The 23,144-nt window shown below is 40.3% G+C and overlaps 2 protein-coding genes across 3 annotated transcripts in view; one reads left to right on the forward strand and one right to left on the reverse strand.

Annotated features, from left to right (window-relative positions):
- Positions 1-10,903: 10,903 nt before the first annotated feature.
- Positions 10,904-12,579, forward strand: LOC105385768 (glycine cleavage system H protein, mitochondrial). Of its 2 annotated transcripts, none has more exons than XM_011556200.3 (2): positions 10,904-11,056; positions 11,979-12,579. In XM_011556200.3, exon 2 carries the CDS (start codon positions 11,988-11,990, stop codon positions 12,492-12,494), a length of 507 nt encoding a protein of 168 aa, XP_011554502.1. In that variant the 5' UTR covers positions 10,904-11,056; positions 11,979-11,987; the 3' UTR covers positions 12,495-12,579. The 2 variants fall into 2 exon arrangements, with proteins under 2 accessions (XP_011554502.1, XP_011554501.1); XM_011556199.3 differs by lacking the exon at positions 10,904-11,056 and adding an exon at positions 11,269-11,422.
- A 1,292-nt stretch (positions 12,580-13,871) lies between these two features.
- LOC125488486 (lysosomal alpha-glucosidase-like) overlaps positions 13,872-23,144 on the reverse strand; it is a 29,322-nt gene continuing 20,049 nt past the window's right edge. The window contains exons 15-22 of the mRNA XM_048631773.1: positions 19,194-19,327; positions 18,508-18,659; positions 17,950-18,098; positions 16,940-17,042; positions 16,393-16,494; positions 15,867-16,017; positions 15,513-15,629; positions 13,872-14,257 (exon numbers count right to left, since the gene is read on the reverse strand). Of these exons, the coding sequence (XP_048487730.1) occupies positions 13,872-14,257; positions 15,513-15,629; positions 15,867-16,017; positions 16,393-16,494; positions 16,940-17,042; positions 17,950-18,098; positions 18,508-18,659; positions 19,194-19,327 (1,294 nt within the window). The remainder of the gene's footprint in view (positions 14,258-15,512; positions 15,630-15,866; positions 16,018-16,392; positions 16,495-16,939; positions 17,043-17,949; positions 18,099-18,507; positions 18,660-19,193; positions 19,328-23,144) is intronic.

Genomic DNA, 23,144 nt, shown 5'->3' on the forward strand with positions numbered 1-23,144 from the left:
GATTCCATGAGTGTCATTGTTAAATTAACCTGTGCATTTAGTACATTTGGATTGCCGCGTACTTTGGTTACGGACAATGCGTCAAATTTTTGTTCGGCCCAATTCGAGAATTTTTGCCAAAGCAATGGTATAAAACATTTAACGATAGCACCATATCCCCCGGCATCTAACGGTCAGGCTGAAAACAGTGTAAAAACCGTTAAAAAGGGTATTAAAACTATTATACTGTCAGAAAGTTCAAACATGAATAAGTTTCACATTAAACTCAATAAATTTTTGTTCGACTACAGGAACTCTGTACATTGCACAACAGGTTTTACGCCGGCGCAATTATTAATGGGTAGGTGTTTACGATCGAAGCTCGATTTGTTGCAAATCGGCAGTGACGTCACTAACTCTAATGATGCTCAGCCGCCGCCACCATCGGCCCGCGAGTGTGACTCATCAACATCAGTCGCCGAAGCCAAAAGTAATGTGTTAAAAAAACAGATCTCACAATGTAATCAATTTGGCGGGAAAAGACAGATAAAGTTCACTGATGGAGATACAGTTTTAATAAAATCATTTTATAACAATGGCACCAAACATACCTGGGTGAAGGGTATCATAAATGAGGCTATCGGGAATAGAATGTATAAAGTATTTGTGCCACATCTACAGTTACATTTAAGAAAACACGTAGACCAATTATTAATGTATAAAGGTAACGACCGGTCTAACGAATCGGAATATGTGGGTGAAATCCCGATAGTATCGGAACACTGTATGGACGTTCTCGTAAATGAGGATGGAGAGAGTCAAGCCAGCAGCAGCCGCGACGACCGCGGGGAGTGCTCGGCAGCAGCGCCGCGGCCAGGCGCGCCCGCCGCCGCCCGCCCGGCAGCAGCCCGACCAGGCGTCGGAACCTGCCCTACTAGATACTCCTAGATCACCTCAACCACAACCCCAAGATGGGAATGAAAGTCATGATGTTACCCAATTAGGTCAACTCGAAATCTAAATATTAATTATAAGTTGTAATGATAGATTAATAACTATTATATGTAGGTATATATACTTTTTTGTCCATTTCTATTATAGATTGTCTATTTATATTATATACGCATGGTTATGTTTTTTTGATGTACTTATAAGAAGTTTAAGTCATTTTGTTAATTATAGGTGGAGGGATGTGATATTTGTATGTGTGGGTAGGCAGTCTGTTTCCAATAAACGACACGTATCGTTGTATCTCTGTGTTTTAATTCGATAATTTACTTACAAATATAATAATTTTTGGTTCTAATTATTTAATATTAGATATTCCCCAACCTATGTAAAAGTTATAAATGTGTTGTTGTGTAAATTACGCCTCAGGCATAAAAAAATATTCTTGATTTGTTGACTGTGGTAACAAAACTGAGACATTATTGGATTTTTAACTGATTTCTAAAGAATATAGGACTTTTTTTCCCTTAATAATGTCATTTAAGAAGACTGTGGCTTTCCTTTAAATACTTTAAATTGAAAGAATACCTAAAGTTTAATTAATTATTTAGGCCCCAAGAATGGTAACAAAACAGAAATTTATTCATACTTACCGTCACATTTTTACATTTTATTAAATAAGTACTAAAAATACCGTAATTTCACAATAGATTTTAATAACTATAGATTATAGCGGTTTTATTTCATTTACTCAAAATATATTAAAACACCAAAAAATAAAAACATAACATTTTCATCCGTTGTTATAAATTTTTATAATTCCTCACACGATCAAAGTGGACAAAAAAAATGCTGTAAAATTGAAAAAATCATTCTCATGTTAAACTACTCAAGGATTTAAGAGAAGACTCATAAATGGCAAAATTATTAAAATTGAAAACATGTCGAAAAATGCGCAAGCCGCTCTTCGGGGTTGGCGCGGTATACAGTTTTATTACCACCCATTCGCACAGTGTCCCATGTACAGTACAAGCCGGCCTGTGCAGACAAAACTGTGGTGATACTTACGCGTTTGGTGGGCCCTTTACCAACCACACGCACGGTATTCCGTGTTTAAGCCGGCCTGCCCCCCTACTCTTGAAAGGCAATGTATTGCTGCCTTGCGTACTCAACCTATCTAAGTCACATTCAGCTAAATGGTGAACCCTCTGCTGGTCCCCGCCTGCGATACTTCCCATTAACATTGGGGCTTGTTTTCATCTTTTTAGCGTGCAGTCGGGTTTTTTGTTTGTTTATAATTATATTTTTTTATTTATGTTAGTAGTTTTAGTTTTTATGAACATTTTTTATTTCAATAATGTTGGTGTTGTGATTTAAATACTTACCTACAATATGCATATTTTTGTAATGTGCTAATCAAGCCCTTTCATTTGATACCCCACACGGCATAGTTAGAAAAATATTTTTTTTCGATCATCACTTTTTGTCTTCCAGAGGGCGCTATGTACATTTTAATGTAACGTCACATAGCCTATAACCATCGCGCAATCAACACGCTTTTAAGGATACCTCATACATCAAAATCTATCAAGCCGTTTAGGCTACAGGAGGGAACAGTGGCGGATTTACAAATTTGCCGCCCGTAGGCCATTAATATTTTGCCGCCCCTACTGACTTTTAAAATTCAATACGTTAGTTTAATTCCGTTATTAGTACGATTGCGTTGCAGATGACATCGTCATTTTAGCCGAAAATCACGAGGATATACAGGCAATGCTAACCAAGCTTGATACCGAAAGTCAGAAAGTAGGCATCTACATGAACCCGACAAAAACCAAAGTACTTAATGACAAACGGAATAACGAAGCCCATCTACATAGATAGCGGCATCATAGATTATGTACCAGATTATATATACTTAGGTCAGACTATATCATTTCAAAATCCCATGAACAAAGAAATTGACAGAAGAATAGCATCAGTGTGGAAGAGATATTGGTCAAACAAAGATGTCTTCAAAAGCAACCTGCCAGTAAATCTTAAGAAAAAAATAATGGATAACACCATCCTACCCGCATTATTATACGGATGTCCGACATGGTCACTTACAAAAAACATAGTACGTAAAATTATTACATTCCAAAGGGCTACAGAGAGATCCATGCTCGGGCTAAAACTTGAAGACAGAGTCAAAAATGCAGAAATACGACACATCACCAAAATAACAGATGCAGTAGATATGCTCTGCAGACTGAAATGGAAATGGGCCGGGCACGTAGCATGGACCACTGATGGACGATGGGGCGAGCGCATTCTCCACTGGTACCCGAGAGACACGACCAGACCACCTGGGCGCCCGAAGAGACGCTGGTGCGACGACATCGTGGAGATAGCCGGCAATACCTGGACAAGACGAGCTAAGGACCGACGAGATTGGCAAACTATGGAGGAGGCCTATACCCAACTATGGGTGACCAAATAAAACATTATGTTTATTTAATTAATGCAGGCCCTATACCTTTAATATAAATTATATCTTAATTATTTAATCTTAATGATATTATCTGAATAAATGAATACTTATATAATTAATAAATAAAAAATGAAATAATTAAAAATAATAGTTGTAAGTTGTAAATTAAGAATTTTGTTACATAATTATAATGATGCATGTATGAAAATAACTTAATTATTTGGAAATAAATGGCTTTTGTATTTGTATTAGTACGATTGTGAACTTAATCATATTTCTGTCATTTAATTAGATTATTTTTGCAACCCGCTATGTACGGAAGAGTTAACCTAAAAAGTTTAATTTGACAGGCAAATAAAAAACCCGTAAAAAGATTTTAAAGCGTAAAACATCTGTAACTTTTAAAAATCGATTTTCAAAAAACTTATTGTCTAAGAACACTCTCCCGTAGAACACATGTGATACAAAAAAAACTAAATTGAAATCGGTTCATTCGTTCAGCCCCCCTACTCTTGAAAGGCAATGTATTGCGTCTGCCTTTCGTAGTCAACATTTAAAAAATCATGACTTCTCTTCAAAAGCGTTTTTACAAATTAAGACTAAAAATACTTATGTAATCAGCTAGGTAATGCCAATTCTAAGAACCTAGAAACAAGAATATAATGCATACAATTTAGAAGTTATTTTACAAAAACACCAAAAAATACTTTTTTGGCCAAAATCTAAATGTTGCCAACGCAAGACAGACGCAATATATTGCCTTTCAAGAGTAGGGGGGCAGCGGTGTGCAAGGCGAAGTGCTATCCAAGTTTGGATGAATAATAATATGCTCCAAATTCTGTTTTCGCAGTAGCAAAGATAGATAGATATGTATGTAATGATCCAGGATCCAGTTTTATCGAAATATTACAAAGCGTTTATTAATCGATTTCGTATTTTATAATAGTAATTTATACATGGATGGTACAGATGATACACGTATAATTAATTATAAAAAAAAACTACTTATTTGCCAAATTTGCCGCCCCTCTCAATCTGCCGCCCTAGGCACTGGCCTTTTTGGCCTATAGGTAAATCCGCCACTGGGAGGGAACAAAGAAACAGACAAACATACATACATACATACAATCGAAAAACATTACCCTCCTCCTTCGGCAGTCGGGTAAAAATCATAACTTCTCTTCAAAATCGATTTAACAAAAAGTAAAAATACGTAAATTTTCATCAAAATAAGGCCTTTTTTTAGAACCTAGCAAGAACCAAATACCTCTAGGTATAAAATAAATTCTACGTTCTAACGTAGAATTTATTTTAGATTTTGTCTGAAAAAGCCATTTTTGGCCTTTTTGCAAGTTAACTTCTAAATTTAGAGAAACGCCTCTGATGAGAAGTTATGATTTTTTTAATGTTGGGAACGCAAGACAGACTCAATACATTGCCTTTCAAGAGTGGCATCACTGCGTAGGCAAAACTTTGGTGATACTTACGCGTGTGGTAGGCCCTTTACCAACCACACGCACGGTATTCCGTGTTCAAGCCGAGCTGCGCATCGCATGCAAAACTGTGGTGATACTAACGCGTGTGGTAGGCCCTTTTATCAGAGCAAACTCATTACATCCGACATATTGTGGATGAATAAAATGTAGGTATAAAATGAAACAGCATCAGAGGATGGGGGCCCCTGTAGGCCCGGGGCCCCAAGCACGTGCTTGTCGTGCTTATAGGTTAATCCGCCACTCCAGCTCAGGCCTTGCGCTCGCAGCTCGCCGTCCTTTGTGCGCCGCCATGTGTGCACGGGGCGACCGATAGTAAAAACATTCATAACTCCTAACTAAACTACTAAAAATAGCTGAACATTCATGGGGGTGATATGGCTACCCCTTGACATAAGGAATCCTTTTTTTTCCTTTGGACGTCACTCTTTGGGCCACCCGGTATATTTCACAAATAAAGAAAGAAATCATTAATTAACCCTCTACTGCATGAATTATGAAGGGATTGAGATAAAAAAAATTTTTTACTTGAATATCGTTTAATAAGAGATAATAACAACATTTTTAAGTAAAAAAAAAATTTAGCTACTTTATTTTAGAAAAAAAAATTAGGAGCCAGAAATGGCTTCGTATGCACTGGTACTTGGTATATCTATGCCATTTATGGCTTCCCATGCACTACATAGACAGATATCAGTTTTTGTGAAAATATTTCATATAATTAATTTTCTGATTAGACATACAAAAACTATAAACTTTTCATAATTGGATTGAAAAATGGTTAATTCTGTTTGTTTCTATCAAATTCAAACACAGCTAAAGCAGGTCCTCATCTCTACAGGTACAGTTTAACGTTTTTTTGGGATGGTCCAGGAAATTCGTGTCTACCTGTAAGATTGTCTGTTCTGCTAGCATTTGATAACATTGAGGAGTCTCCCTTGCCATCTATCCTGGGATATGGTAGCTGGACTACTGCAGGAGGCAAATAAATACTATCACAATTCCTGAATTGCTTTATTACAGCTCTTTTTTCGGATCAGCAATTTATCAGTGACAAATTATTATTAAATCAGAACATATATATATATTTAAATAACATAAGTAAATTTAGTTAATTAGTAAATTTTAAAATTTGTAAAATAAGTCATTATTGAATTTTTTTTAGGTATAAATAAGCGAAGTATTTGTTCTGAAAAGAAATGTTAAAAATCTAGTTAGTATGTACGAGTGCATAGGAAGCCATTTCTGGCATAAATATTATAGCCTCAACGCATAGGAAGCCAGAAATGGCTTTCTCAGATAATTGAGAAAATAAGATATATAAAACTAATAATAATTAATTAATTGACAAGTTCCAGAAAATATAAGGTATGCACAAAAGGAAAACATTTTTTTTACTACCAACAACGTACTTTTTATATTTTTTGCAGAATTTCAAAGTTTCAGAAAAATCACATTCACAAAAAGCAATCATTGCACCTGGGATAAGGTGCGATTATATTCGCAGAAGACACATACCATGGACAAAAAAAATATGTTTATATAAACAAAGAAGTGACTAAAAGTATAGCGATATCATTTTTTTAATATTTTTTTTGGTTGGGGTAGAATAAAATATTAAATTCCAAGAGCCATTTATGGCTTCGTATGAAGTAAAGGGTTAATATTATCTTGAAAGTTTAATAAAATACATTTCAACTAGAAAGAAATAATTAAAAATAATAATATAAAATACTTATTATTATTTTTCTTTATGCAAACCTGATTTTCTAAAATAATTGAAATTCTAACTTTAATCCCTAAAACATTGCTGAAATTTTGTACTTAAAAAGCACACCCATATTTGGGGAAACTTGGTCCAACTAGCAACACTAAATTACACAGAATAAAATAATCAGTCTTTCCACAGTTCCACACAGTATTATTCTTCTGAGATATAACCATAGACTACAGTTACACACAACACTACAGTTTTTTTTTTGTAAACTTGCTTTCAGTTCAGCTGTATCCATGTTCTGCAAATCTTATTGTATCTCTGTCTACGGGTTCTCACTCCTTCTATTTAACCTTGTAAACCAATGTACCTACCTACACACCCTATAGAACAATACAGAAAAATAATACTGTGTGTAACATCACTATCTTTAGTTTTACCGCGAAATAAAATCGCGCGCCAAAATGTTAGCGTCCTACGCCGCCTCGCTGTTTCTCGCGCAGCTTCTCTGCGCATACCGCGCCCCGCGCGCGCACTCTTCACCCCCGCGCACACCCGCTCGCGCCACCGGCCAGCGGAGCCCGCGCAGGCAGTCGGCGCCAATCCGTTTCCCGGCTACACGCTCGCTCGCGCTCCTTCAACGGACATTAGTTTTAGTTTTACCATAAGATTACCTCACTTGCATTATCACGTGTCTGAAGAACCTGACAATATAGTTTACATTGTGTTTTACCCTGAGATTGTGTTATTCCCTACCACTCCCACGATAGGACTTTTCTCATAGTGGCGCCCAACTAGTGGAGATACGTATAGTAGGTGTGCGCGAGTGTCTTTTTGCGAAGAACAATATGGCACCGAAGAGAGGACGAGCGAGGCGTTGCAACCTCGACGACGATGACGACCGCAGCTGCACCGGTGAGACCACGGTGATGACCCGCCCCGGCGCGCCACCTGCGCCCGCGGCGCGCGCCCCCGCCGCCTCCACCGCCGTGCACGGCCCTCCCGCCACGCCCGACGCGCCCTACGAGCACGCGGCGCGCAGCCCCCCCGCGGCGCGCGCAACCCCCGCCGCGGCCGCCGCTACGCCCGACGCGCCCGCCTGCGTGACCGCGGAGCAGCTCTCCGTGCTGCTGGATACCATCGCCAAGACCGCCGAGACCAACCGCGTCCTCTTGGAGAGGATGTCGAGCGACCCCCGGACCTGCACGCCGCCCGCCCGGCGCGGGCCCGGCGCCACAAGTACCCCCGCGCGCGCGACCGCGTCGGAGTTCCAGATGCAACCGCCGGGGACGTTCGCCAAGTGCACGGCGAGATTCGACGGAGCCGGCCGCAGCGCGGACCAGCTGGACGCCTTCATCGACGCGGTGCAGGTGTACAAGGAGTGCGCCAACGTGTCGGACGAGCACGCGCTGCGCGGGCTGCCCATGCTGCTGGAGGGCGACGCCGCCGTGTGGTGGCGCGGCGTGCGCGCCTCCGTCGCCGGCTGGGGCGCGGCCCTGCAGCGCCTGCGCGCCATGTACGGCACTCCACTCCCGGCCTACAAAGTGTTCCGCGCGATATTTTCGAGTGAACAAAATGAAGTGCGGTCCGATGTGTTCATTTCGCGAGTGCGCGCCCTTTTGGCAAACCTTCCGTACGAGTTGTTAGAATCTACGAAACTAGATATAATTTATGGACTGTTAAGCTATAATATAAGAAAACGCATTCCCCGCGAAGGTGCTTCAAGCGTTGATGAGCTTATTGTTAAATGTAGGGCGGTTGAAGAGGCGAGTCGCGAGGTGCGCAATTTTTATAGTAATAACCCCTCGATTGATACCCATAAAAATCATAACCCTTCGGCCGCGACCCATAATTGTTTTTACCCGCCAAGTGCGGCGCCCTGTATAAATGTAAATAACCCCTCCGTAGGCCACAATAGATTGACTGACAGACCGACATACCTACCAGTACATAATATACCGACGCCCTCCTCCTCCTCTGGCCCGAACGGCGCTACCAGAGTACGGCCGCGTTGTGCATACTGTAGGAGACTTGGTCATCATGTCGATTACTGTAGGACAAAGGAGCGCGACACTGTAGAATCGACCCCCGGCAACCCTCCCTTGAGTCCGGGTCATGCAGTCAACTGTCAAGGAGGCGAGCACGAATTTTTATCCGCCGAATTTGAAGGTAAGTACGACCCGCGCCCACTGGTCAACATCAAAGTTGGCGGTGCGCTCGGTGCAGCCGTGCTCGACACAGGTGCCACACACAGTATAGCGAGTAACATGCTATACGGCATCATGTGCAAGAAGGGGGTGAAATTTGAAGAAACTTCGGACACCGTGTACCTGGCCGACGGATCGAGACAGCGGAAACGAACGTTGGTCGGTGCAACACAGGTAAGTATAGAAGGCAGATCTTTTCAAGTTTCATTCTTCGTGTTCCCGGAGTCAAACACCCGCACGACGCTGGGGCGGGACGCCATCTACACCGCCGGCATTGTACTAAACTTAGCACACGGGGTTTGGACTTTCGGCGACGCACCCGAACGAAATTACAAGTTCGAGACTTCGGTCCGGCTTCGCACCAATACCGGCCATAACATTGGTCCGCGCATGAAGGTAGGTATTCATCCACCTAATATTACCCATCACCGGCAAACTCCTACGTGGTTCAGGCGAGTCATACCGAACCACGCCAGCGACGCCCGGCCACACACCAACCCTGTGAGGAAACACGACCCACGGGTTCGGCTCGACCATGACCTCAGGCCTGACCTAGTTGACTTTTCTCATATGTGTGTTATTTTAATTTTTTTACAAATCTATTAAAACGTCGTGTTATGCGTGTGAAACCAGTGCAGTCATTGATGTCTCGTAGCCTTCTGTTTTTAGGTACTTTATGTTGTATGCTTACTCGACTTGAGTACTGAAATGACCCTTTTTCCCATTATTTATCCGTATAAATAAAAATAAAATAAAATATTTTTAATTCAGATAATAAAATCCATAGAGTGACATTGAAATTAAAGTATAGAATAGTATAGCTGAACATAAAAGAGTAGAGAATAATTGAGGGCGTGGCAATCTAAGAAAGTGGCCACACTATTATAGTATAGAAAACGGACAAAAGTATCACGATACTTTAGCAGAAAAAATCAAAACGAGAAATGTTTCAAATATTTACTAATTATAAAATGCCACTTTTTGGGGAGGTTTATGTTAAGAGAAGAAATTAGTAGGGGAGAGGGGGGCAGTCTTGAATGAATTTCATTAAATCAAATCAACTGTAACTTTTATTTCATTGTGTATTTCATAATGTTTTTTTGCACTGAAACACGTGTTGGTTATCCCATTATGTAATTACTATAGGAGAAAACTGATAGTATCACACATCGATATTTTATAACAGTTTTTTCTTGCTCAGGAAAAAGTTGAAATGTGCCCCGGCAATTCTTCTAAAACTGTGTTTACCGATTTTCCTGCAACAAATTATTTAATTGGTCAGAAAAGCAGTGACTTGCAAATTATTATGTCTGGGGAATTTATACCGACTCTTATTCTTACACATATTTTTACAATAGGTACTCTAACACGGAGAGACCGACACACATAGACACCTACAGCTGTAAAACTTATCGATACCCTTTTTGAGTCGGGGGTTAGTAAAAAAGTATCTAGACCTGATGTTTTAACAACATTAGCATTCAGACCCTGATGTCATGTAACGTTTGACACTAGTATTTTCTAACCTCTATAAGAATAACAAATACACATTGAAAGGCATTCTTTTACATCAAAATAGTACTTTTTTACAAGAAATATAAGCAATGTATGTTAATGGTTAGAAATTAAGTACCTACTCACCAGTATAAAACGCTGCTCTTTCATAAATATCGTATATATTGACTAATACTTCTCCAGCATCATTCTCCGCCAAACATCGTAGGTAAACGCTGTAAATCATCTGTCTAGCTTCGCTGCGAATGGTTTTATTCATTTTCACTTCGTGAACAAACTCAACAATCCACAAAACTCCAAAATTAAGCAAAATTCGATTTGTTTATACAGGAACAGGGCGAGTTTGACATTCAAACCATAGATACAGACCACAAATCACAAGTTTTTTTTTATTGCCAGGTTTAAATCTGTTTAGTTCCAAAAACATTAATCTCTACTCTTTTGTGTTCAGCTATACTTTTTAGGGTAAGCTTAGAAAATGGAATCTGACTTGTATATTAGTCTGTGGCGCAACCTGTAACAGCCAACAGCTGATACTGACATTTAATTTTGATGTTGACATGTTGATGACAATGACAAGGACTCAAGCAAGAAAACAACCTCAAAAATAAATTACAAAATTCTAAAGCGAAGCAAAAGCTGTACAAGTGGTAAAGAATTTTGTAATAATCAATTCCATAATTTGAATTCTTGGATTGAAAAGAGGCAGTACTAAAAGGAACGTCACGTAAGTAAACTGTATTGTTATTACTTTAATAATTTATATACATATTTTATATCCATTAACTTCATTAAAAAGTCAAGTAAAGAAATCAACCGCCGGTTTTTTCACAATACGTTATTAGATAACGCACGATTTGATTGACAATCGCGAGTAAGCCAGACTATTGGAACAAACCACAGTCCTCTTGTCTCAGTTCAATAGGTCAGGCTTATCTCTCGAGAATAATATCATAATGAGCAAGTAGTATTTGCCTATTGCGTTGGTTGCTTATCAAGTAACGACCAGATGTCGGGTCTCTCATTGGATACAATGTAGTTGGTCCATAGCATTGTTACTGTGAGGGTGTCTGTGCGCTTATCAGTGAAAACGGTAATTTCTTATTTCATTTAATAAGATTTAAAGTTAATAATTTCTTTAGTTGTGAATAACATTTGTACAACAATATAGCTCTTGTTTTTGATGGTGATGGTTTTGTAACACTCCTACTATTTTAGTACATTATCTTAGTTTTACTTGGTAACAAAACCAAAGATATACTTTTTATGTTTTTATGCCATTTTATTCAATAACTTCTTTTCTTTGTCGGGCTGTTAGTTCTAATATCTGTCTCACTCAAATGGAATAGTAATATATTTAAATAGTATGGTATATTTGTATTTCCCTTAAATTTAACCACTCCTTTTTGGCTTGCACCACACCACACCACAGCCAATTTTTCCAATGAAGGTTGGGTTTCTAGATGATTTCCTCACAACATTTTCCATTATCATAGAAGTTATGGTGAAAGTATACTGTATAAATGCCATTGGTGCATCTCAGTGAACTCACTCTCTATTCACAATTATTTATTTTAGCAGAGTATTGTTCCTCATTCTACATAGTTCACTACAAGTTACTTATCTTTCTCCTTTGGTCATCTTTTCAGATAAGAACCATGGCGTTGCAAAGATACTTCATCCACGCGTCAAAGCAGTACATGTCCAGGTGTTGTGTCCTGCAGACCAACCTGAAGCAGTCATACTGTGAACTGCGGCACAAATACAGTACGAAACCTGTAGCTAGACAATACACAGACCGCCACGAGTGGGTAGTCATAGACAACGGAGTCGGCACGGTGGGCATTAGCAAATACGCACAAGAAGCACTAGGAGACGTGGTGTTCGCTCAACTGCCGGAGCCAGGTGCTCAGTTCAAGGCTGGAGATGAATGTGGAGCCCTAGAAAGTGTGAAAGCTGCTAGTGAAGTCTACTCACCAGTAAGTGGTACTGTAACTGAGAAGAATAAGAATGTAGAAGACAAACCTGGTCTCATCAACTCATCCTGCTATGATGAGGGTTGGTTGTTTAAAATAAGCCTATCCGATAATGAGGAAATTAAGAACCTAATGTCAGAAGAACAGTATAACAAATATCTGGAAACTGATGTTGAGAAGGATCACTAAGTTAAAGCTTGTTTCGTTAATTAATGGTTGTTATTTATGTGCTGATTAGGTGTTATTTTAAACAATAAATGATGATGTTGTTTTAGTTTATTCTTTTAATCATGCTAATTAGATAACGCATTTGATGATAATTGAAAAACGAACTTGTGCTTAACATATTTTATTTGTTATGTGCAATCTTAAAGTAAAACACACATTATTACTTATCTAAAGTAAAACATGACTTAATAACTTTGGCATGAATAATAAGTAACATTTACATAATCTTAAACATGAGTAGGTATAATAAGTATAACGTTTATTTTATAGTGCACGTAACACTATGGCCACTATATCTTTGTAATCAGTAGAATTAAAATAATACATAGACTTAGGTACTTCTAGTCACATGCAGATATGTTGCAGTTGCACTTAAAAAAATATCAATATCTTTCAATTATTTAGAACTAAATGAACATTCACTGAGTAAAATTGTTGTGCAGTGTAATTCATATTTTGTGCAGATAAACACTTATCAATATCTTAATACTACATTCTAAATTGAGCGGATAAATTGAACCTACAGTAATTTTGATGATAGGAAATTTCTTTGACATCCATTAAAACTATATTTTGAAAACTATGTACCATCTGGGAAATCCATGCTATACCGATTTCAAATGCATATCCCGTGTACAATTCATTTGCGAGCTTGTGTATTCCCGATAGCACATAAGTAACAGGTAACAACACTATAATAATAATGATTGGTAGATAAACTAGCTAGCTTAATGTTAGGTACAGAACGAGAAATGAAATAAATTTGTATAGAAGATATGAGTAAGCCGAAACGAGATCAATAATGACTGAAAAAATACAGTTGAAATTGTCTAAAGGACACTTCTTCTAACAATACATTTAAATATGACTAGATATCTATAAAATAAATAAAATAATAAACGTTTTGTACCGATATTAAAAATACATACTTATACTAATTATGTGGTAAAGCAAATTCATGGATAATTAGTATCACTTTAGTTTCTCAGCATCTTTGTTACAAAATGATATAAAATAAATTAATGCGCTAAAAACTTTTAATTGTTGTTGCACTTTCATACTTGACTCCATAGCTTTTCCGATCTTAAACATAAGATTTTACAATTTTTCTATACCAAATGTGGGTAAGGTACTGAACTAATTGACTTAATTACAACAAAGTAAATTGCCTTCTTTTACACAATTGGTTACAAAGCCGATTTTGTCTAATAGGTTCGTATCTTTAAGGCAATCAAACGTTGCATCGGATTCGTTTTAAACGGTCCTGAACGCTTCTGGCCTAACTTTACTTCGGGCGCACACAACTTGGGACCTATGGGGTTAAAATCCATACTAGATTCATCGCTTTTTAATTTCAGTACAATCAGCATATCTGCAGTCTACGACTGTCTCATTGACCATGGCAAGATGACCACCGCCATTGGGTACAATAAGCTTGGGATAACTATTCTTATTTGTCCAAGTCAGCGAGAATGGCTTATCTAAAGATAAGTTCATGTTGTACACTCTTAGAATATGATCTTTAGCATCGTATGAGAATTCGCACAGCGGTTTCTTGCATGGTTGGTCGTTTAGCTCGACGGCTTTAACTGGGTATTCTATGCTATAGATGGTAATGTTATTGACTGTGGGCACTCCATAGCCCCACCACTGCACTGCACTGTTGACCGAAGTCGATTGCTTGTAGAATTCGATGTGACTGTACTTTTTTTCCTCGTAGCTATCTGTAAATTGGAAAATATAAAAGGTATGTTTAATAAGTATTTTTTTAACTTTGTTATTACGTTAGTTATTCTAATCTTATCATAATTCATAATATTGTTATTTTTATTCTTATTTTGTTCTGCGTAAATAACGGAACTAATTTAATGGGTATAGCGTATAGGTATTGTTTATAAATTAGATTTGGAATAACACTAAACTTTACTGGTAAACACTTTCATAATATCATCATTTATACGTAGGTTCCCTCTGATATTTATCTTTAGACGTTCGCAGGGGGCACGCAGATGCTACGATATTATTATTACACACTTCATATCGCGAATGTATTTACTAACATAAATATTTATCATCAATTAGACTACGATCAATGCCATTAGCATTGATGAAATTTTACATAAGTATTTCAGAATCGCCACTTCGATACTTGGTGATATATATTTTTATATTATCAGTCTTGACCCCTGCTTTATCAACAAATACCGTGCCTATAGGTACTTATTCGCGTGATGTAGTTTAAAAACAACAGTTTTTACTACAAAACTAATTACTTATGTTCCAAAGGTAATGTCATAAATAACTATCTACATAATATATTAAAACCATACTAGAGTAGGGATTATGTTTTATACCTATATGAAAGTAAGTATTTAGCAAGTGGGCCGGCCATATTTGCCTGCTTGACAAGACAACCTTCTTTTGGAGATTTCTCAGCCACGGGACCACTCAGTGAGGGATCACTTACACTGCTACGCTAACCACGACTTTCTCCTTGCATTCAGTGTCCCGATCGCATGGCAGCTTTCGTTCGTTCGTTAGAAGCTGAACAACCGTCCTGTAGCCGGACTTATAATCGGGGGTTTTATAAAATCGTGTGGTACTTGCTTAGACTATCTCCCCATCGTCCCAGTACAACTCGCCATAAGCCTTGCCGCTGCTATCTTCCAACACTATCAGTTGCAGCGGCTCGCTCCGGGTCGTGTAGGTGGACACGGGACCTCTTACTGACGGCGATTGAGGAATCACTCGAGGATCGCTGCGCTAAGCACAACTCTATCTCATTGCATTCTTCTTCTTCCTAGCCTTGTCCTTATTTAGGGTGGCGTTGTGAGTCATGTCACGCCATTTTACTCTATCTTATTGAATTAAGCTTACCTATTGCATGACACCTTCTGTCCGCTCCTTTGATGTAAAGTAACCCTCCTGAAGCGGGACTATTCAGGCCAGTCTTTAGAAAAGAATGTAGGTAATACTTACTCAAACTATCTCCATCGTCCCAATACAACTCGCCATAAGCCTTGCCGGTGCTATCTTCTAACACTATCAGCTGCAGCGGCTCGCTCCGCGTCGTGTAGGTGGAGACGGGACCACTTACTGACAGCGATTGAGACATCACTCGAGGATTGCTGTGCTAAGCACGACTCTATCTCATTGCATTATTCTTCTTAGCCGTGTCCATATTTAGGGTCGGTTTTGTGCATTCATGTCACGCGATTTTACTCTATTTCATTGAATTAAGCATACCTCCTTGTGTTGTTAATGTTTTTGTAAACTAATCCTTCTGTAGTGGAACTACTAAACCGAGCTTTTATAAAATCTTGCGGCACTTACTCAAACTATCTCCATCGTCCCAATACAACTCCCCATAAGCCTTGCCGCTACTGTCCTCCAGTACTGCAAGTTGCAGCGGCTCGCTCCGGGTCGTGTAGGTGGACACGGGCACGCGAGGCGACGGCGTCTGGAGAGGGACTATTGAGCCCGGCTGAGAAAAATATTTTTTTTAAGAAAGATTAAATGTAAAGTAGAAATACTAGAAGAGCCAATTAAAAGTTTTCACTGATAATTAAAATTAAGCAGTTTGTAGGGAGGATATACAATGAATGTGAAGTAAATTTACTTTCGGCGTCGTGGTGAGAATGCGTAAATTATTTTCAGAATATTTACAATATTGACCACATAAAGTTATGACGAACGTCAAAAACGCAGTCTTTATTAACTGGTTGGTGATAGTTACTAATAATGTCAAACCTTCAATAAAAAGGATTTCGTTCATGATCTGAGCTACTTCTTTGATAAATAATATCTTTCCATCGATTATCCCCTAAATAAAGAGATCTTGGTAAAATATTGATCTTACCCGCACAAGTACAGTTCCGTGTTCGTGAATAGTTGCGTATTTGTTAGGTACTTTCTTCTCCGTCGTCAAGACCAGCCACGGCAGATCGCCAGGTAGGTACGCCTAGAGAAGATAACATGTGTTATAGAGAAGCATTCAAACTAGTAGTGTGAGCAATTTATATTTCTTCAATATTGGTATATTTTTGATAAGAATTTAGATAAACCAAACAGAAATACAATACAATACAAATTAGTTTTTGATGGAATTCCGGGACAATAATAAACAACGAAATATTTTGGATATATAGGGCCTATTTTAGGAAAATCGGCTAGGCCGTTCAAAAGTTATGCGGCTTTTACGCTGAGTTGCAGAAAGGAACTTTAAGCTAATGATGACCTTAAATGTATACCTGCCTTGCTTTGACAGTATACTGACAGAAAGAGACAGACATAGATTTAATGCCGACATTAGCTTAAAGTGCCTTTCTGCAACTCAGCGTTAGTGTTGAATATCAGGGTTTTTAATGTTGCTTAGGTTATTATTTACATTTATGGTATACATTTACCTGAGTGCTAGTGGTGTTGGGCTGCAGGATGGGTGCGATCATGATGCTGGGGCCGATCATGAACTGAGTGTCGATGTCGTGAGTTAGCGGGTCGGTGGGGAATCTGGAACAAACACATAAACAATCAAATACATAGTAGAATTTTACGGTAATAATTATCCCGATTGAGTTCAAATCTTATGCTAATTTAATTCCTGAAACATGCCCAGTTAGGGTTCATACATATAAACACGATACGATGTCGCGTCGTAAAAACTTCTCATTCCCACTCGCCCAAGTTACTCACTGAATCTCATATATGTATCTGTATATACTTAGGTGACAAGTAGGTTACGCACTGAGCCTCACTATAGGTATAGGTGACAAGTAGGTGACTCACTCAGCAAACAGCGGGCGAGCGACGGTGGCGCTAATATCCGTGGCTCGCCAGTGTGTAGTAGAGAGGCAACAGGGAGTAGCTTCTCTGGGTATAGGTGACAACTAGGTGACTTACTCAGCTTCACCAGTTATAAGTGACTAACTCAGCCCCACTGGTTCTAGGTGACAAGTAGGTGACTCACTCAGCCTCACTAGGTATAGGTGACAAGTAGGTGACTCACTCAGCGAACAGCGGGCGCGCGACGGTGGCGCCACTGTCCTTGGCTCGCCAGAACAGAGTGTAGTAGAGCGGCAACAGAGAGTAGCTTCTCTGGGTATAGGTGACAACTAGGTGACTTACTCAGCTTCACCAGTTATAAGTGACTAACTCAGCCCCACTGGGTCTAGGTGACAAGTAGGTGACTCACTCAGCCTCACTAGGTAAAGGTATAGGTGACAAGTAGGTGACTCACTCAGCGAACAGCGGGCGCGCGACGGTGGCGCCACTGTCCTTGGCTCGCCAGAACAGAGTGTAGTAGAGCGGCAACAGGGAGTAGCTTCTCTGGGTCTAGGTGACAAGTGTGACTTACTCAGCTTCACCAATAAGCGACTCACTCAGGTCTCTAGGTATAGGTGACAAGTAAGTGACTCACTCAGCGAACAGCGGGCGCGCGACGGTGGCACCACTATCCTTGGCACGCCAGAACAGAGTGTAGTACAGAGGCAACAGGGAGTAGCGAACTCGGAGTATTCGTATGCTGGCTTCTAGTACTACCGGGCCGAGGCTGGCTGGGTCTTGCGGCTGGAAGAGAAAGGAAATGAGTACATTATTTCAGACATATTGAAACAAGTGAATGAGATATCGGTGCCATGTAATTATTTCGATGTTAAAATATGACTTATTCATAATAATATTCTAGATGTTTCACTTCATAATTGAATCATCGATAAATCCATTACTAATGCTAGAGGCTGTAATAAATCCAATGATGAGTCAACTTTGAATACCAATCATGTTTTTTTTCTATTTGACACGGCCATCCATCCTAGTTATAAAAAAACAAACACACACACCTACTCATTGAGAACCTACTTTTTTGACCCCTTAGCATGAATTTTCATCATGAACGTGAATTAAAATTACTCGATGAATTTTGTATTCATGAAATTCATGCTAAGGGGTCTGAAGTCGGTTAAAACCATTCACTCACAATGCTGGTATCTGAATTATGGTTCCTCGAGAACGGGTAGAAAGCGCCGAGCTGCATCCATCGCGTGCAGAGTTCAACCGTAGTATTACCACGGAACCCGCAGATGTCCGCGCCCATCAACGGAACCCCGAACAGCGAGAACGCTAGCATTTCTGTGGGGAGAGAAATGGGTTTGGTAAGTAAAATAGGTTGAAAGGCATGATGGGTTGTGCTGTGCTGTATCGGGTATTTTAATCTGGATTCGAGTATTACGGCGCTCGAATTAAAAATACTTGGTTTGTCTTCCTGATCATCAAATTATGTATCTGTTGGGCAGTTGCCCACCAAGTTTGTTAAGTGGCCGGCGTGGCGCCCGCTGCCCACGAACTATCTCCGTCATTGTACTGCAATATTACAATGTACATACACACATACATACTGGGTATAGACATGCGCATGTCGTGCCAGGCGCTGGCCACGTCGCCGCTCCAGTGGCCGGCGTGGCGCCCGCTGCCCACGAACTATCTCCGTCATTGTACTGCAATATTACAATGTACATACACACATACATACCGGGTATAGACATGCGCATGTCGTGCCAGGCGCTGGCCACGTCGCCGCTCCAGTGGCCGGCGTGGCGCCCGCTGCCCACGAACTATCTCCGTCATTGTACTGCAATATTACAATGTACATACACACATACATACCGGGTATAGACATGCGCATGTCGTGCCAGGCGCTGGCCACGTCGCCGCTCCAGTGGCCGGCGTGGCGCCCGCTGCCCACGAACGTGGAGCGGGAGATTATGAACGGACGCGAGCCGCGGAGCTCGGTCATTGCGCTGGAATTTAGAGAATAAAAGTGTGTTTAAAATGTCTTGGGTGTAAGACGGAAGGTGAACAAAGGCAGTTATAAGGTTGATAAGTCCTCTAGATTCATGATTTATTGAATCTAGCTGCCAATTGCTAAGAAATAGTAGATAGCAGGCTCTCCCGAGGTACGGATTAAGGGTACGTCCGGCTTCCTACGTAGCCAGCGACTAATAACTATTCTGACTGGCTAATTGATGTGTATGTCGTGTACTCTGTGTAGACGTAGCACTGGCACGTTGCATCGTGCCCTCTATACTCTTTGGTAAGACCTTTATAGTCTATGGTCAAACTCTATGGTTTTCAGTAATAAAGCGCCAAGTCGAATTATACGGTCGGTTGTTTCATTGCAATTAATAATTAATCTATATTATAAATATCTATCACTGGCGACGAGGATGGGATATAGACATGCGCATGTCGTGCCAGGCGCTGGCCACGTCGCCGCTCCAGTGGCCGGCGTGGCGCCCGCTGCCCACGAACGTGGAGCGGGAGATTATGAACGGACGCGAGCCGCGGAGCTCGTTTGGCCTACGGCTCGCGGTCTCTCAATGCTAGCGAACGAAATTATAGCCAGATTCAAAAGGAGGCTACGGCTATAATCTTCGGTGTGAAAAGGTTCCATCAGTACCTTTACGGACGCAGCGACTCGTTTATTTTACAAACCGACCATAGGCCTTTAGTGTCGATTTTTAATCAAAATTCGGGCATATCGGTAACTACGGCGTTACGTTTGCAGAGATATGCGATTATTCTGTCGGCCTATAACTATGTCATTCAGTATACATCAAGTGCAAATAATATTTTTCGCGCGCCCCGGTTGCAGAAACGGTTTCTGATAGTGACAAAGAGTTCGACATGTACACTTCTTTGAAATTCCTGGACGAAAGTGCACCGGCCGTGTTGTTAGACGATATTAAAAGGGCCACTGATAATGATGAAGTCTTGAAAATTGTCATCAAATACATGCAACACGGATGGCCGCGTTCAGTACATTGTCAGTCTGTCCTACCTTACTTTAGATGTAAAGCAGACCTACAATACGAGAATGGTTACTTATTGCGAGGTCATAAAGTCATTAGGGGCCGCCCATTAATCACGTGAGGTCGTTTTTCTCATTTTTTGACCCCCCCCCTCCCCCCTGGTGATATTTGGTGAGGTTTGGGACCAACCCCCCCTCCCCCCTCCTGGATCACGTGTATTTTTTTGGAAGTCTATGAAAAGGCAATTTTTGACTAGAAAAAATATAGGTCATACTACAAATCTTAAAATTTTTTGTGCCGTCCAAAATATCGGTTCAGAAATACCTAATTTTTGACAAAAAATTAATACACGTGATGTCTAACGAGAACCCCCCCTCCCCCCTCGTGATGTTTCGTGAGGTTTTCAGTACCCCCTCCCCCCTCTTTGAGCCTCACGTGATTAATGGACGGCCCCTTATTCCGTCCTCGTTACGAGAACGAATGTTAGTGGAGCTTCATAGCACTCATCTGGGTGTAGTTAAGATGAAGTGTAATGCTCGTGCCCGGATGTGGTGGCCGGGGATCGACGCCGACATCGAGCGCTGCGCCGGCGCGTGCGGCACGTGCGTGAGCGTGCGCGCCGCGCCCCCGCGCGAGCCCCCCGCGCCCTGGCCGCGCCCCGCCGGCCCCTGGCAGCGCGTGCACGTCGACTACATGTTGTTAGGACAGAGTGTGTACCTCGTGGTGGTGGATAGCTACTCGAAATGGGTAGAATGTTTGCTTATGAATAACGGCACTACTACAAGCGCGCTGATTTCGAAGCTAAAATATTTATTTTCAGTTTTTGGAATTTGTAATACGCTAGTTTCAGATAATGATGCCAAAATTAACTCTTCACAATTCAGGGAATTTTGTTCCAATAACGGTATCAAATATATGACGTCACCCATATACCATCCAGCCAGTAATGGGCAAGCTGAGAATGCTGTTAGAATCTGTAAAAAAATGATTAAATGCTCTATTGGTGACAATCTACCGCAGAAAATTATTTCTGAACGGCTATTGGATTATTTATTTGTGTACAGAAATACAGAACATTGTTCTACAGGCGAGCCTCCGGCAAAATTAATGTTTGGTAGAAATTTACGTTCACGGTTAGACTTAATTTTACCCAATGAGGACAAGTCATGTGTAAATAAACAACCTGTTTCAAAAAGGAAATTTAATGAAGGTGATGTAGTTTGGGTTCGTTGGTACAGTTCGAGAAAAGGGGTTTGGAAAAAGGGAATTGTTAAAGAAATTTTAGGTAATAGAATGTACAGTGTGTATATAATAGATTATAATGAAGTATGTGTAAGACATATAGACCAGCTATTTAAGAGTGTAGCTAGCTGTGACTTAGATGTAAGTCAACCTTCATCATCGCCAGGGAGCTCGGTCATTGCTAATAGATCCGCCGAGTATCAATCAGTTTCCATGCCGTTGGCCTTACCATCTCCATCAGTGCACACCGAGGCTCCTGTGCCGAGCGCGGTCGGAGCCGACCCGCCCGTGGAACAAATAGTGGAGGAGGAGGGGCTGGTGGAGTGTTGTGAGCGAGGGATTTTGGATCCGAACACCTCAGATCATCCTGATCCGCCGTTAACACCTCCACTTCAGACTGATCGGCCGTTAACACCTACATCGCCACCTCGTATGTGTTTACGGCCCAGAAATAAAAATGTTAGTTATAAGTTTTAGCATAAGTCTTATTTTTAAATGTAGTTTTATTGTCATATAATTCTTTGTTAACATGTTTCTAAATTAGTGTGGAGGAGTGATGTGTATGTCGTGTACTCTGTGTAGACGTAGCACTGGCACGTTGCATCGTGCCCTCTATACTCTTTGGTAAGACCTTTATAGTCTATGGTCAAACTCTATGGTTTTCAGTAATAAAGCGCCAAGTCGAATTATACGGTCGGTTGTTTCATTGCAATAGGGAATATGCATAATTTTTTTAAATACTTTTATTGGATAGTTTTACATCACTTTATTATAGTAAAAAAAAATTCAACGCCAAAATAAGTAATTTAAGGTATTTTAAAGAAAGTTAAAAAAATACAACCATCACGACCACTTTGAAATTCCCGTCAGGATGGCGGGCTGGCGTGACGTCATAATCTTTTAATTTCACGGCTCAGAATAATGAATCCCGTCAGTCGGCATAGATTTTTTACCTAATCAAGTAATCACAGAGTACTTTTGTATTTTCAACAAACCAATGTTGTCATGGTAACAAACGAAAAAGGAAGTGTATAAAGTGTGATCAGTGGCTGTTTTGTAATGGTAATAAAGAGTGACCAGTGGCCGTTTTGTAATGGGAGCTCCTAAATAGCTACTAGTAGTTCTTTTGAAATGGGAGCGCGCAAACCAGAGGACCTTTGTACACAATATTACGCTATTATGGCAATATGAATATAAAGTAATATTTGTATTGTATGTAAGTACTTACTGTAACTTTGGTTCTCAGTAAGAGAGGCTAGGGTTAGTGGGTCATTCTATTCTATTATCTGTGGGGGTGTAAGAACCTGCACCTGGCTCTCTTGAATGGAACCATTGTGCGTATCTCAAAGGTCTAAACCCCCTTCCTAAGCTTGGACCATTGCCCACCACGCTGGTCCACTGCGGATTGGTGGGTTCACATATCTAAATGTGCTTAATATAAATATTGAGGTTTCCTCACGATGTTTTCTTTCACATGCTATATTTATTTATAAACACTTTATTGTACATTATAAAGTTACAATTAATAAAAGGTGAAGAACATTAAAGAAAACTAACAATGTAC

Source organism: Plutella xylostella, chromosome 29, assembly GCF_932276165.1.
Source record: "Plutella xylostella chromosome 29, ilPluXylo3.1, whole genome shotgun sequence".
Classification (NCBI taxonomy): domain Eukaryota; kingdom Metazoa; phylum Arthropoda; class Insecta; order Lepidoptera; family Plutellidae; genus Plutella; species Plutella xylostella.

What these genes read in the sequence shown, in the direction of transcription:
- LOC105385768 (XM_011556200.3), top strand. Translation starts at nt 11,988, where the DNA reads ATGGCGTTGCAAAGATACTTCATCCACGCGTCAAAGCAGTACATGTCC.